The sequence below is a fragment of the Pituophis catenifer genome, unplaced genomic scaffold, assembly GCF_029215685.1.
Source record: "Pituophis catenifer annectens isolate HBS135680 unplaced genomic scaffold, rPitCat1.0.hap2 SCAF_1, whole genome shotgun sequence".
Taxonomy (NCBI): Eukaryota; Metazoa; Chordata; class Lepidosauria; order Squamata; family Colubridae; genus Pituophis; species Pituophis catenifer.
In genome coordinates, this window is record NW_027256881.1 from 47,917,641 (window position 1) to 47,934,234 (window position 16,594).

General features: G+C 38.5%; 1 protein-coding gene across 1 annotated transcript in view; it reads right to left on the reverse strand.

The window, feature by feature from the left end:
- Positions 1-16,594, reverse strand: part of USH2A (usherin) — a 474,981-nt gene that overhangs the window by 212,634 nt on the left and 245,753 nt on the right. Inside the window, exon 35 of the mRNA XM_070957393.1 lies at positions 4,812-4,963. Coding sequence (XP_070813494.1) covers positions 4,812-4,963 — 152 coding nt within the window. The remainder of the gene's footprint in view (positions 1-4,811; positions 4,964-16,594) is intronic.

The window sequence follows — 16,594 nt, forward strand, 5'->3', positions numbered from 1 at the left end:
GATACTGTCTAAACCACATTTTTCTAACTTAATCTTTCTGAGTAGGACTGGAATGAACTGACAGCAATTTACTAGTTTATCCTACTAATTGATAGATATCATGTATAACTATTGCTACAGTTTTCCCCCACCTCCCACTAATCTCTAATAGATGGGTGAAAACTTTCATCACTACTATTATTAATATCTCCTATAGCAAGCAGGTGCTTAGATCAAATTATCTTTAAAGTCCTTTTTAGCTGTATGCTTTCCATGGTTGCTAATAGGTGGTTACTCACAAAAATGGAAAGCATCCTAAAAAAAATATAGTCATGAGGGGGGGAGTAATTGCTGCTTGCTTTCCTGGCATGAGTAGGGGGAGGAAAAAAGCAGAGGAAAATATCAATTGGGGGCCATGAAATCTTCATCCAGACAGAATATCTGATCAGCATCAGTGATAAGGCATGACACCCAGACTATGTCTTCTTAAATTGGCTTTATTGACAGCAATGGAAGAGTTTAAGGCTGCTGTATGGAATTGCGCAAAGAGAGCAAAGTTAAGATTAAGAGTTAAAAGGGCATACAGTATATAAATAAAATATTTTTTTAAAAAATTGTGAATTCCTAAACAAGGAAATTCCAGTAGAGTGAATGGAATTAAAAATAAAAATGATGGGATTATTTGGGATGAAACTGAAATAAGAGAAAGATGGAAAGAGCATTTAAAATTTGCATTGGAATGACAATAATATGCTGAAAAATATAATTATATAATTGCAACAAAAACAGTAAATGGTAGTGTCTGCGAAAAAAGAATGAAAAGTCATAAACATTGTGAAAATGTTGAAAAATGATACCGCTACAGATGTTGGTGGGATTGATTGAGAAAAGTAAAAATATGGCTGTGGTTTGCTTGCATAGGGGCTGTGTGACATGTTTGACATATTCATAAAGGCAGCATCTGTGCCTAGGGGTTGAAGAATGCCATTATTGTTTTTCCATACAAAGGGAAATGTCTTAAGAGTGGATGCAAGAACTTCAGAGTTTATAAATGTGGTAGAATTCTGATTTAAAAAAACCATTGAAGACCAACATTTGTGAAGTTTAATGCAGCTTTACAGAGGATTCTGGCTCTTCGGGTGGTCATTGAGAAGGAAAGTTTATTGCACAATGCACATATTATGATTTAAGTAAATCATATGATTAAGCAAGAGGAATTAGGGATAGAAAGTTTTGCACAAATTTAAATGTAAACTGGAAGTTTGGTTGCAATAAACCAAATGGTATATCATGGAATTAAAGTGAACATGAGAATAAGAATAAGAAGCCTATAATGCTAGGAAAGGTGATTTAAAAAGTCTATAATGCTAGGAATCGTGGAAAGAAAAGGAGAAGAGGACCATAAGCAAAACGATGAATGATAGTGATGATGGTATATCATTGAAAAAGTTGATGGACTAAACTGGGGGTAGATCATCTATACAAGGTTATTCTATGTGGTCAGTAAAAATAAATACCAACTTGATGATACATAGTCGTAATCAGTCTCTAAGTATTCTGCTATTCTTTTTGTAATTTTATTTGGACTGTGCTGCTTATTTGGAAATATTGAAACCAATAGGGCAATTTTGACCATGTTCAAGTGGTTTCTTCTTTGTTTTATTAACAACTAAGTCTCAGAATCTATATGAATTGTTATCTCTCCCTGATCAAATTATTTTGTACATTCACCTTTATGAAAATTAATGTCCAATAGTGAAGCAAGAACTAGCAAATCCTAGTTTAAACAGAGTTGGAAGGGACCTTGGAGGTTTTCTAGTTCAACCCCCTCTTAGGCAAATGATTTTCCAATCTCTTCTTTAAAACCTCCAATGTTGAAGCAGCCACAACCTCTAAAGGCAAGTCATCTGATTGATATATCCTTCCATTCCCCACCATCTAGTCAGAGCTGAAGAAGCTTCTTTTCTTCAAAGAAAAACCAGAAAGTACAGTTGCCTCTTGAAAAAGTACCTTTGGGACAACCATGACCTAGATAACTGAGAATCTCATAGACATTTAAGATTTGTTAATGTCAGTCTACCTTATCTTGCAAAATCTTGAGTTTATTCCTAGGTCTTTTGTTTGAGTATATACTATAATCTCTGTTATTTGTTTTTGCCACTTATTTAATACCTTATCTTCAATTTTCACTGGAATAATTTGGAATAGAAAATTAATCCTTGGTAAAACATTCATTTTATTGCTAATATTCTACCTTATCAGAACAAGTTTAATTTTTTTCAATCTTACAATATCTTGCATCAAGTCTCCAAGTTACCTTTTAAGCAAGTCTTTATTTTTTTCCATTAAGTACAGTTTTAGGTATTTAACTGGTTTAATAGTGATATTAAATTCTGTTATTTGGTGCAGATACTGCTTTTCTTCTTTAGATAAATTCTGTTTTGCTTCTATTTTCTCCATGTTTGCCTCAATAGTGTTCAAAATATATTTGATATTATTTCTCATATCATTACATTATCTCTCATTTGTATTTGGGACAAATCCTTTAGTAAGGATGTATTAGATTAGTTAAAAAGACATAATAGCAATTATTTCCATAAATAGCCTTTTGAAACTAGTTCAGATTTTAAAGTAATGTTCTGTTTAAATACAAGTTAATATTCTTAATTATAAATTTCCTAGCTTTTCATTAAGTCTGAAATCACATGCCACTTCTTTGGAAAAAAATATAAAATATTATGCAAGAGCAATTCTCAAATCTATGGATACAAATTTTTACTCCTGGCACATTAAATAAAAGATCTGCAATAAAAATTGCCGGAAGCAGAATATCACCTTACTGTTAGGAGATGCCCTTGTTTCTATTAAAAAGGAATCAGAGAGCTACGTTATAAATGGTAAAGAGAGAGAGAAATACTTTAGAAAATCAAATGTGCTTCTGGTGCTTTAATATCCTGGTAGCACTTAGGTCTGTGCTTCTTAAATAGAAATGTATTTCAGTTTTTGTGACTAAAGATGGATCACTGGTCAGGAAAATAGAGTGTTTTTTTTTTTCTTTTTGGGAAAGTAATACAGATAATCACCTATCAGTTAAGAGACAGTTAAGGTACAGGATTTGTCCTTATGCACAGAAGCTGATTGGTTGACTCTGGAGTCACTACCTCCCTCTTGGCCCTGATTCCCAGGCCTATCTACCAATCTGCACTGGACCAGCATAATCAATCACAATACATAACTTTACACAAGATGTTTTTATGCTTCAGTAGATTGATTCAGGCTGATAGTAATAATTAGGTAAACTGCAATTTCTCTATTATGAAGAGGAGGACCTATAGTGAAAGCACTATATTATCACAAGAGATAATGCAAGCGCAAATAAACTACATCCATGTCACATGGGAAGTGATCTTAGAAATAATGATATTGTACCCGGGATGGGATAATTTAAAACAGAACAAGAAAATATTTTAAGGGCGTGATTCTACCAACACAATTATTTTCAAGTATTATAAATAGGCTTATGCGGTAAGAAATATATGAAAGGCAAACAGCAAAAATTTAACAAGAATTGGTGGTAGAGAGGGAGGGAGGGAGGGAGGGAGGGAGGGAGAGAGAGAGAGAGAGAGAGAGAGAGAGAGAGAGAGAGAGAGAGAGAGAGAGAGAGAGTAAAAAAATTGGCAAAAAGCCACTTGTGTTTTTAAGGGTAAATATTCATAAGTCCCATTCAAGCTCTACAATGTTTAATGGTAATAAAGTCCACAATTCTGTTTTACAAATGGATGATATTACTAGCATTTTAAAATAATGAATTTGGGAAGAAAATGGAAAACCCTAGACAAAAATCAAAATCAAAAATAAATAAATTGTGATATCCTTTCCTGGGGCAATCTTCACACAGTGAAGGTGTTATTACAAACTGAGATATTTGTTAAGTAAAATTTTGCCAGAAGTGCTAGAATATGTACTTCTGACTTTCTCCCCCCCCCCGCCCCCTGTTTTGAGTAAGATGAGGAAAATGAGGGGTTTTATGTCACAGATTTTACTGGGGAAAAGTAAATTCAGCTCCACAAAGGCAGAGAATATGTTATTTTTGACACAACATAATATAGTGCTTGAACTGTTTTTTAATCAGGGGAAATATAATAAAGAAACTTATACTGTACATTACAATAATATTTTACTCTGTTAAAGTATGCATTACAAGAGCATAACATCGCAAAACTGTAAAATGATTAAGATTAAAGAATAATATAAATATCATTTAAATTATAAAATGTTTGCTTTCAACGTGAAGAGAAACTCATATTTAAAATGCTCATGCATCGTTTGCTGCTTTACTACACTGTTAAATATTTAATTTTAAACTCGGATTCATAGCTTTTTAAAGCAAGGTATCACTTTGGACAACATCTTTCAAGGTGCGATATATAATTTGTTTGATCTTCTATGAATGTTTCCTACACTACTTTTTCAGGCAAAGAAGAGCTAGCAAGTTTTTCCTCATCCTGGAATAGTAATTCTTTAATTGTGTCCTTATAAATCAGATTGAACCAAGTCGCACCTTTTAAATGTATCAACTTCCCTTAATTTCAATTATACACATTTTTCTCTCATTTCTCCCCTCCTCAATGTCTCTGACTCTACTGTATCTATATGATATTTTGAAAAGGTGCTTAGTAGTAAGCTATTTGAATCCATTGCAGCTTTTAATGGCATTTTTGTAAAATGTCAGATGGGCTAATACTGACCAGTAAGAATCGACACCATTTACTTTGATATTCAGTATCAAATGACATTTATTGCATTCTCAGAATGTAAATGGAAGAACTCACCAGTGGGCCCAAAGCACAGCCGTTTGCTGTGCATGCTTGAACTCTGAAGGCATGGAGACTCCAAGGAGAAAGGCCAGAAATATAATAGGTCACTTTTGAGGAATTCTGTACCAGAATTCCATTCATGTACAATCCATAACTAGTAATAAGTCCTATTTTAAAAACAATAGCAATAAAAGAGAAACATATTAAATCACAATAAAGGAACATTTGAAAGGTTACACTAACCTGGGAGTACATAGGTCACACTGAACTCAGTTAAGCCTACTTCAGAATATATATGTATAAGTAGTCCTCAATTTACCGTATTTTTCGGAGTATAAGACGCTCTGAACTATAAGATGCACCTTTTTTGGTGAGGAAAACAAGAAAAAGAAATCTGCTTCTGCCTCCCAGCAATTTTGCCTCTTTGCAGCAAACAGCCTGCTTTACTTTCATTTTCATTTTCAGTATAGCTTGATTAGCACAAGAAAAAAAAATCTGCTCCCAGCAATTTACCTCCTTGCAGCAAGCAGCAGAGGCCTGCACAGCAATAGGCAACGGCAATTTCTGCAGCCTGAAACAGCTGAGAGTCGGGGACAATCAAGTTGTGCTAATTAGGCTGTCCTGAAGCTGAAATGGACTGTTTCTTCTTGCTGCTTGCTGCAAGGAGGTAAATTGCTGGGAGGCAGAGGCCAAAGGGTGGGGACCAGTGGGTGGGAGGGGGCTACATTTGGTGTATAAGACGCACCCAAATTTTCACCCCCTTTTAGGGGGGTAAAGGTGTGTCTTATACTCCAAAAAAAAATACGGTACAACCATTCAAAAAAAAAAAGTGACTTACAACCAGACCTCAGTCTTACAACTATCACAGCATCCTCATGGTCATGTGATCCAAATTCAGGCACTTGGTAACCTCTATGTATTTGCAATGGTTGCGAGTTCCCAAGGTCATGTGATCGCTATTTGTAACTCTTCCACTGGCTTCCAAAAATCAAAGTTAATGGGGGGAGCCGGCTTTGCTTAATGACCACTTGATTCACCCAGCTGCAGGGATTTGTTTAACAAACATGGCAAAATGTTGCAAAATTCACCACAACTCAACCGTCTTGCTTAGCAACAGAAAATCTGGTCCCAATTGTGATCATAAGTCAAGGACTTATGTATTTATTATTATTTGTTTAAAAGTTTTGTATGGCCACTCATCATAAGCAGAACTTTAGGTGGCTCGCAACAATAAAACTATGAAACTGGAATTAAATCTGGGAAGAATGTTCAAATGAAACTCACGTGAACCTTGCCTTGACTCTCTATGGTATAAGAAGAAGGGAAGAGAAGAAGAAAAAACTCTGTCAGACTTTCAAAATTCTGTTACCATTGTATACTTAGACAGAGTTCCAGCATCTATTGTGGAGTTTCCTGAATTTACTTCAATGGGTTGACACTATGTGCCAAAATTTAGATTTTATCCATGGAAGTGTGTTTTCAAATTCAGACATTCTGGAAATGTGTGGGAGGTTCCTCACAGAATATGTTTTTGAATAGACTCAGAATTGAAAAATTCAGTATAATTCTGTTTCACAATATCATACTGCATAAAAACACACATGTAGATAAAAATAAGGAAATATTTAAATCCTAATCAGAAAAAAAAGCTAGTGAATCATATTTTCAACAAAATGCAACCATTCAGAAATAATCTGTAGCTTTTCATTGCAACAGTAGTTGCCGAATGTATTATAAATAAGAACATCTATTGTATTTTCATTATTATTGTGTTTTCATTATTATTTCACACAGAAATATTATGGGTTATACCACTCGTTTGTTTATGGAAAAAGTGATCATCTGCCCTTTCTCTGAACAGGCCTGCAGGAGAGGTGTCCAGAATTATTCCTGACCATTTGATTTGCACTGCACCTGACAGGCAGCTAGATGTATATTTGTCTATAGCTGGGCTATAGAAAAACAAACATATTACTTCAAAATTAAAACAATGAGATTAATCCAAATCCAGCATTTAATATGATACCGATTTATCAGTTATATATCTTAATTTGTTACTTTCTCCCAAAGCTGTGTGCAGAACTATTTCTCCATTTTATCCCCTATAACCACCTTGTGCAATAGATTGGGAGAAGAGCTTCCATAACAAATAATGGCTTTAAATCTTCACAATCCTTCATCAGTGTGTTAATCTCTGGTCTATGTGGTTTTGCTGTCCCTTTTGTAGAAACACTTTGTTACATTCACAGTACAATATTTGAGTAACTGATTAATTGGGAAAGCAGATCATTTCATGGAGAGTGGGACATGAGCAATTATGTAATGGTCATGACAGGACATCAAAGATAAGCAACTATTTTGCTCGTTCCCGCTCATCATTTTATTTTATATTTCTAAAGAAAAAATACTTCAGAGAATAATTTCTGTAAAATTATTTCAGTTTTTCTCATCTCACAAAAGTTTAAAAGTGACAAGACAAAAGTAGAAATGTTTCTAAAGTGACCTTCTCCAACCTAAAGTCATGATGTGGTCATACTACAAGGAAATCATTGTATTTTAACACACCACATAAAATATATTTTATAACTACCTTTTTTGCCCCAAATTTAATTCCTGAATTTCTCTTCATGTTTGTCCGCTTGTATATTTTCTTTTAATATGATTTTGTTTCACCTATGATATGTACTATATTGCTAATATTTGTTCCATCAAAAACCTTGGGGAAATTTCTTTGGTTGGCAATTGACATGAAGATTTTCTATTCTCCAGGCATAATTAAACTACCTTAATGTGAAAACATTTTTTCAGCGTCAAGCTGCTGTATAAATTATTGCTATTGTAATAAAACTGAAAGAATTGTTTTTATCCACTGGGATGTAAAATTTGAAATATACTGTATCAAAAGGTACTAATACAAAAATTCAATAGATATGCAATAACACCTCAGGACAAGGTTTCTAAATAGCCTCAAATGGCTGAAAATTACCCCAAATAAGGTAATGTCTGACAGGAATACTTTAGATTCTTCCTCAGTGGACCGTGTTTGCTTCTAGGAGAAGAAAATTGCCAGGGGGGGGAGGGGTTATAATCCAGATTTGCAATGCCTAGCGTTGTCCTTTGAACACCTATGAACTTCTGATATTTAACATAAGCTGAATTGTTTCCCATATCATGAAACAGTGTCTGAAAATGCTGCAACCAACACATTCTGCTCTAGGACAAAAACTTTTCATCCTGCTTCGCTTCTTCTCTTTTATCACATTATTTCTGGCTATTCCTTCCAGCACATTTTGAAAGGAGCTTTACCATCATATTACCATGCCTTATCTTATTTCTTCATTCTAACCAAATAATTTCACACAGGTGGCAAACCTTTACCATATCATATCCACTCCAGAACCAGGAAAAGAGAAGATAGGAAGTTAACAGCAAACACATTCCTGCTGAAAAAAAATGAAGAGAAAAGGAGACGGGGGAAGTATCTCACCAATATCTAAAAGGACTTTCAGGTCTTATCAGTATCAGTATCAGTCCTCCTGAACTGAATTTTATTCCAACTCCCCATCAACTGCTCTAATTGCAATGGTACTGTCTCAGGTAGTACTTGCAGGACCACCTCCTACTGGCCTCCCATCGCCCAGTGTGCTCACATAGGACTGCCCTCCTCCGGGTGCCGTCGGCCAGATAATGTCGGCTGGCGGCCCCCAGGATAAGGGCGTTCTCTGTGGCCACACCAACCCTCTGGAATGGGTTACCCACCGGGCTCTGGATGGCCCCCGACCTCCGCACTTTCCACACCGACCTGAAGACATGGCTTTTTCAGCAAATTCCCTGATCTGCCGCGAGGTTTTAATTGTCTGGGGATTTTAAATTGGCTTGTTTTAGCATTTTTATTGTTATGTTGTTTTTATCCTGTGAGCTGCCCCGAGTCCTACGGGAGAAGGGCGGCATATAAATATGATAAAATAAATAAATAAATAAATAAATAAATAAATAAATAAATAAATAAATAAATAATATCATGGATTTCAGTTCCTTAGGTGTCACTTACTTGAGTGATTTGCCACCCAAAGTTGCTACAAGATTGCAAAGTTTTTTCTGATTGTTATCAGATTGGAGAGACATCCTAAAGATACTTCCAAGCTTTGGATTTCATGGTTTCATGATTTAGCATGCTTTTTTTTAAAGGAAAATATTTGTAGCTCAGACTTGAGCTCGGGGTTGAAATGAGGGGTCCTCAGCCCTCTCTGAGCTTGGTTGTTTTCTTGCAGACATTTCATTACCCAAATTAGATAATATCTGTACTAGTCTAGTGTAGCACTGATGATGTTGCCTAGTTTGGGTAATGAAATGTCATACTTTTCTTTCATGTTTTCTACTTATACTCTGGAAATGTATTTCGTACTGCCCTAGTATCCCATTCTCTACAAGCAGAAGAGATTTGAGACATCAAAAAACTGTTCTAAATTGAAGCTCAGCAGATTTCCAATGCTATTACTATTCTTTTATTTTTGCCTCTATAGGCTCATTTAATAGCTTAGGAATCACCTTTTCAGAAATCCAGTTTGCTTGGGCTCCAAGTGACATCTCAGTGATATCTGATGTGGTTCCCAACTTATTTTTTTATAAGAAGTTGGAATTCAAAAGTGCTGGAAATACAAAAAAAGAACCTAAGTACAAAAATTAAGATGCAGAATGTTCAACTAAAAATAAAATGCTCATAATAGTTGTCTTAGATGCACCACATGCCCATATATCAATGAATACTAATAGACATTCATTATATATTATGTAAAATTTAAACACTAAATAATAAAAAAACCTTGCTTCTACCTAAACTGCATAAAGAAAGTGGAGAAGACCTTCTGCTTATCTGCCCCAATATTTAAAATAAATTCATAAATATATAGATATGATGTAATCTCCAACAAACAAAAAAGACCAGTTACTTGCCAGACTATACGCTAATAACATACTGTAGCTTTTTCCTATAATGTTATTTTACCTGCTCTCATGAGTTCTTTTTCAAGGACAAGAGTTGGGTAAAACATTTCATGAGTCAGATCCACTGGGGTCAGTACCTTAGTGGAACTGCTATTCCAAAATCCCAATCCTGGATTCTGTCCCTGATTTAAAGATCCTGTGGCAATAGGATCCTACAGCATGAAAAACTAAATGATGAAGGAGTGCCATTTGGTGGAGAAGAACATTTTGGTACAAGTAGTCCTTGTTTAACAACCAGTCATTTATATCCTGTAAAACATACTTGACCATTGCAAATTATTGTGCTGCCCTCCCCCCTGGTCATGTGACCACATATTGGATAGGACAGGTTCATGGTTTCTGGCAAAAAAAAAATCACCCATTCAAATGAATGAGTACACTTAACAACTGTGGCATTAGGATTGATAATCATGGGTTTACTTAATGAACATCATGAAAAAAACTGAAAAATGGCACATGGGTGTTTTGACTTCCAGGTTCACTTACAGTCATAAATTGAACACCTGTATAGTGGCTCAGTGGCTAAGACACTGAGCTTGTTGATCAAAAGGTCGGCAGTTCAGCAGTTCGAATCCCTAATGCTGCGTAATGGGGTGAGCTCCTGTTACTTGTCCCAGCTTCTGCCAACCTAGCAGTTCGAAAGAATGTAAAAAATGCAAGTAGAAAAATAGGGATTACCTTTGTAAGGTAACGGTAACAGCGTTCTGTGAGTCTTTGGCATTTAGTCATCCTGGCCACATGACCACAGAGAAGTCTTTGGACAGTGCTGGCTCTTCGGCTTTGAAACAGAGATGACCACCTCTCCCCAGAGTTGGGAATGACTAGCACATATGTGCGAAGGGAACCTTTACCTTTACCTTATAGTGGTCTATTGGGAAACTGCTCTCAACATACCCAATAACTGTAGTTCCATATAAACTGTACTAGCTATACTTAGGTGTTGAGACCAAGAGTTTTGTAAAAAAAAAAAAAAAAAGTATTTTCCATTAAAATACTGAAAGAACATATATGGCAAACAGAAATCCTTCCTTGATTTAAAATATTGTAAAAACTTTTTTGCAATCATGACTGCTGATTGAACCTGATAATCCAGCATAATTTATACTGCATCTTCTTGGACTGAATTCTAGATTTGAGGTCTTGGATGATATTATTGTCAGCCTCCAGCAGTCCTTGCTAATTTTCAATCCAGGCTAATTGATTATGCCTCTTTAATTATTAAATGAATCGTGGATGGGATATTATTTGGTAGAGCTACAAACTTGGAATAAAATTTTCCCCACTGCAATTTCCATAGATTTAGTCCATCTCAGTTGGATATTCATATCCCATCATATAACATGCAAAATTAAACTCAGAGATAATCCCTGTGGCTAGAGATGTTTCAATTGCTTCTGCCAAAAATAAAGGTTTTTAATTTCTAGCAATATGTCTCTCATTTTTCAACAAAGTATCTATCTGACAATTTGATCCTTTATTAATAAGTCAGCAACTTCTCCAAAGTTAAATGTCTCACTTTACCTTTGCAAATCAGCAACAAAAGTCTGGAAGGGTTATGATTCATTTTGTTTTCTAGTTTTGATGCCTTTTATATGCCCTTCAACCTTCATATTATGATAATGAACTCCTCTTCCCTTCCCAAAAAAAAATTAAAAAAAAAATCTTATGGCGTTGTAAGGTTTCTGTTACTTCCGTCCACTACAGCTTCTCTACCTTCCATAAAGAAGATTCCATGAACTATTTCCAAAACTTCTAGTTGTCTGTAGCATGATTAGAGAGATGGAACATATTAGGAAATCTAAGATTACCGAACACTGGTAAGATCTCATATTAGGAGTTACCTAGTGGCGATAAAAGCAGCAAAGTGTACTCATTTTACTGCTCTTATTGCATCATCAGATAATCGCCCGGCCACCCTGTTTAGGGTGACCCGCTCCCTGCTCCGCCAGGAAGCGCGGGAGGACCCCTTGGAGGGAAGAGCCGAGGATTTTGTTCAGTATCTGTATGACAAAATCACTCAGATTCGGGCAGGTCTGGACTCTGACGGGATAGATCCAGCGAGGGTGACGGAGACAGGTCTTGAGACTGTTATCTGGGATGAGTTTGATCCTGTGACCCCAGATGACGTGGACAGGATTCTGGGTAGATTGAACGCGACCACATGTTTGTTGGACCCGTGTCCCTCCTGGTTAGTGCTGGCTTCCCGGGAGGTGACGCGAGGCTGGCTCCAGGGGATTATAAATGCTTCGTTGGGTGAGGGTGTCTTTCCCGCCGCCTTGAAAGAGGCAGTGGTAAGGCCTCTCCTCAAGAAGCCTTCCCTGGACCCGGCAGTATTGGCTAATTATCGTCCAGTCTCCAACCTTTGCTTCGTTGCGAAGGTTGTTGAGAGTGTGGTTGCGCGACAGCTACCCCAGTACCTGGATGAAGCGTCGTATCTAGATCCGTTCCAGTCGGGCTTCAGGCCTGGGTACAGCACGGAAACGGCATTGGTCGCGTTGGTTGATGATCTCTGGAGGGCTCGGGACAGGGGTTGTTCCTCTGTCCTGGTCCTGTTAGACCTCTCAGCGGCTTTTGATACCATCGACCATGGTATCATGCTGCACCGGCTGGAAGGGTTGGGGGTGGGATAAACCGTTTTATGGTGGTTCTCCTCCTTTCTCTCTGACCGGTCGCAGTCTGTGTTGACAGGGGGGCAGAGATCGACCCCGAGGCCCCTTATATGTGCGGTGCCGCAGGGATCGGTTCTCTCGCCCCTTCTGTTCAACATTTATGTAAAGCCGCTGGGCGAGATCATCCGTGGTTTTGGGGTGAAGTACCATCTGTACGCTGATGACACCCAGCTGTACATCTCCACCCCGGACCACCCCAACGATGCCCTTGAAGTGATGTCCCAGTGCCTGGAGGCCGTACGGATCTGGATGGGGAGAAACGGGCTCAGGCTCAACCCATCCAAGACCGAGTGGCTGTGGTTTCCGACGTCCCGATATAGTCAGCTGGCGCCATCGCTGGCTATTGGGGGCGAATCATTGGCCCCCACGGAAAGGGCTCGTAACTTGGGCGTCCTCCTGGACTCACGGCTGTCTTTAGAAGAGCACTTGACGGCCGTGACCGGGAGGATTTTTCATCAGGTTCGCCTGATTCGCCAGTTGCGTCCCTTTCTAGATCGGGACTCGTTACGCACAGTCACTCATGCCCTCGTCACCTCTCGTCTGGACTATTGTAATGCTCTCTACATGGGGCTCCCCTTGAGGTGCACCCGGAGGCTCCAACTGGCGCAGAGTGTGGCCGCGCGGGTGGTTATGGGAGCAACATGGAGCTCCCATGTAACACCTCTCCTGCGCGAGCTGCACTGGCTCCCGGTGGTCTTCCGGGTGCGCTTCAAGGTTCTGGTTACCACCTTTAAAGCGCTCCATGGCTTGGGACCTGGTTACTTACGGGACCGCCTACTACCATCATCAGCCTCCCACCGACCAGTACGCTCCCACAGAGAGGGGCTCCTCCAGGTGCCGTCGGCCAAACAATGTCGGCTGTCGGCCCCTAGGGGGAGAGCCTTCTCTGTGGGGGCACCGACGATCTGGAATGAGCTCCCCCCAGAGATACGGAGGATTCCGGATCTGCGCACCTTCCGCCGCGAGTTGAAGACGCTTTTATTTCATCAAGCTGGCCTCGCCTAAATCTTCTCCCTTTTAAGTGTAAATTCTAAATTTTAATGGATTTTAAAATATGGGTATTTTAAATTATGGGTATTAATTCAGCCAAATTTATTTAATTCATTTTATTCGATTTTAAATTTTGTATATCTATGTGTTTTATTTCATGGCTGTGCACCGCCCTGAGTCCTTCGGGAGTAGGGCGGTATAGAAATTCAATAAAATAAATAAATAAATAAAGATGTCCCATCTTTACTTTTCTTACACTGTAGTCCTCAAAATCATGTTACTAAATTTTGCTAATAAATTGTAAATAACCAGGGACACAATTTTCCACACCCTCTCCCTTTCAGAGTTTTTACTCTATCATCTCCTTGTCCATCATATCTTTCATTACCATTTTTTTTTAAAATGTGGCTCCCAACTGCCAAAGAATATATCCTTTACTCGGCCCTACAAGTCCTCCTCTGGCTGCTGTTATCTTTTTGTCAAAACTACTCCATTACTTCCAATTGGTCTTTTTGGTAAGCTAACAGTTGATATGATATGATCTTCTCAAAATCATAAGGGTGTACTGGCATTTCAGTACACCCTGAAATGCTAGGATAAGACAAGTTGTAAAAGCCAAATATTTTTAATTCCAAATTGAATCTCTGGCATTTCTTTTAGCAAAGTTTTGTCCTTTGATGCTTGAAGGGATTCTACAGTCATTGTGATGCTGCAGTTTAAATGCTTTTGAGGAGAAAACTGTACTTTCTGTTATTGTTCCCTATTTTCCTATCTGTATATAAGCAACTTTTCAAAGGCCCCTGGGATACAACATTTACATTGTACTTAGCGTTAGAAAGCAAATCCATACTATTGTCATTCTCACTGAAATTACTTGGTAATTAACAAATAATTGGTCTCCTGACCCCTAACCCTCCACTTCCTTTAACCTAATATCTAAAGCCACTGGATATTCTGCATATCCAAGGGGAACATTATTTAACAGTGCTTTGTTGAAGTTAAAATGCAAGCAGCACTGTCTGGAATGGATCTGTGAATGTAATTAATGGGCCATAGTACTGTGCTGGTCCTGGCTATAAACTGTCTTTTAAGTTTAAATTTAAGTTTTGGTTACTACAAATGCACTACTTTTTATACGGTACTTTCCCAATTTTTGGGTCTGAAATTTAAATATGCAATTAATTCAAATTAGATGAGGCTTTTCTGAATTGGAACTCAATTTTACTTTGCTACTCTAACATGGCTAGCAAGTACAAATCTCATTGACCTAAAGTGTGGTTGCAGTGCATCAGTCCCTCTCCTAAAGCTTGCATTCACAGAATCTTAAAGAAGTACAGAGACTAATAGATCTATTAGTCCAGAAGCTAAGATGGGTAACCTTTTGGTGGCAGAGCATTGCACTAAATACCATTTAGGAGTGCAGTGGATAAACTGCTGGTACCAGTGGGCAAGTTTGGAATGAAGTAGGATTGGGCAGGTCTTTGTTTTTAAAAACTCTATTATACTTATTTTAAGGCCTATATTATAGTTGGAATGTGCTTTCTGACATGACACAGATCACAAAATCACAGTCATAAAAGCTTAATAGCCATATGCATCTGGGTTGCAAGTTACTCACCTCTGGCATAAGCTTTCATGAGTCACTTAACAAAATAACAGAATAATAGAGGTGGAAGGGGCCTTACAGCTCTTCTAGTCCAACCCCCTTCTCAAGCAGGATACCCTATATTATTCCAGACAAGTGGCTGTCCAGTCTTTTATGGAGCACCCACAACTTCTGAAGGCAAGCCATTCCACTGTCAGGAAATTTCTCCTTAGGTCTAGATTGCTTCTGTCTGGACCGGGACGCCCTGCGCATGGTCACTCACGCCCTTGTTACCTCCCGGTTGGACTATTGTAATGCTCTCTACATGGGGCTCCCCTTGAAGAGCACTCGGAGGCTCCAGCTGGTCCAGAATGCGGCCGCGTGGGTGGTTATGGGCACAACTCGTTGTGCCCACGTGACACCCCTCCTGCGCGAGCTGCACTGGCTCCCGGTGGTCTTCCGGGTGCGATTCAAGGTGTTGGTTACCACCTTTAAAGCGCTCCATGGCATAGGACCCGGATACCTTCGAGACCGTCTTCTGCCACCAATAGCCTCCCACCGACCAGTCCGCTCCCACAGAGAGGGTCTCCTCAGGGTGCCATCGGCCAAGTTATGTCGGCTGGCGACACCCAGGGGGAGGGCCTTCTCTGTGGGAGCCCCAGCCCTGTGGAATGAACTGCCCCCGGAAATACGTAAGATCTCCGACCTCCGCGTGTTTCGCTGTGCAGTGAAGACCCTTTGTTCCGCCAGGCCAGGCTATCAACATAATAGTTTTAAATTGGGGTATTTTAAATTTCTGGGGTTTTAATTGAGCCAAATTATTTAATCATTTTAAATTTTAATTGCTGTTTTGTCTTGTGTTTTTAAATAGGCTCCTGAGTCCTTCGGGAGAAGGGCGGTATAGAAATAAAATAATAATAATAATAATAATAATAATAATAATAATAATAATAATAATAATAATAATAATAATAATAATAATAATTTTCCATCCATTGTTTCTTGTCCTGCCTTTTGGTGCTTTGGAAAATAGGTTGACCACCTCTTCTTTATGGTAGCCCCTCAGATATTGGAACACTGCTATCATATGAGGTGCAAGGTCTATTTCACAGACAAAAGCCAGGAAAAGCACCAGCCCAGACAAGGTAACTTCTTCTTGCTTAAAAGCTTGTGCTGACCAACTGGCCTCCATCTTCACTCCCATCTTTAATAAATCACTAGAGATGTGCTATGTTCCTTCTTGTTTCAAATGCTCTACTATCATCTCAGTGCTGAAGAAACCATCCATCAAGAAACTGAATGACTTCAGACCAGTTGCTCTAACATCTGTAGTTATGAAAACCTTTCAAAGATTAGTGCTGGCCCACCTGAAAACCATCACGGATCTGCTGTTAGAGTCCTTGCAATTTGCCTACCGAGCAAATAGATCGACAGATGATGCTGTTAATATGGCTTTGTACTACATCCTAAAACATCTTGAATCTTCAACGACCTATGCAAGGGTCCTCTTTGTAGACTTCAGCTCAGCATTCAATAGGATCATTCCAAAT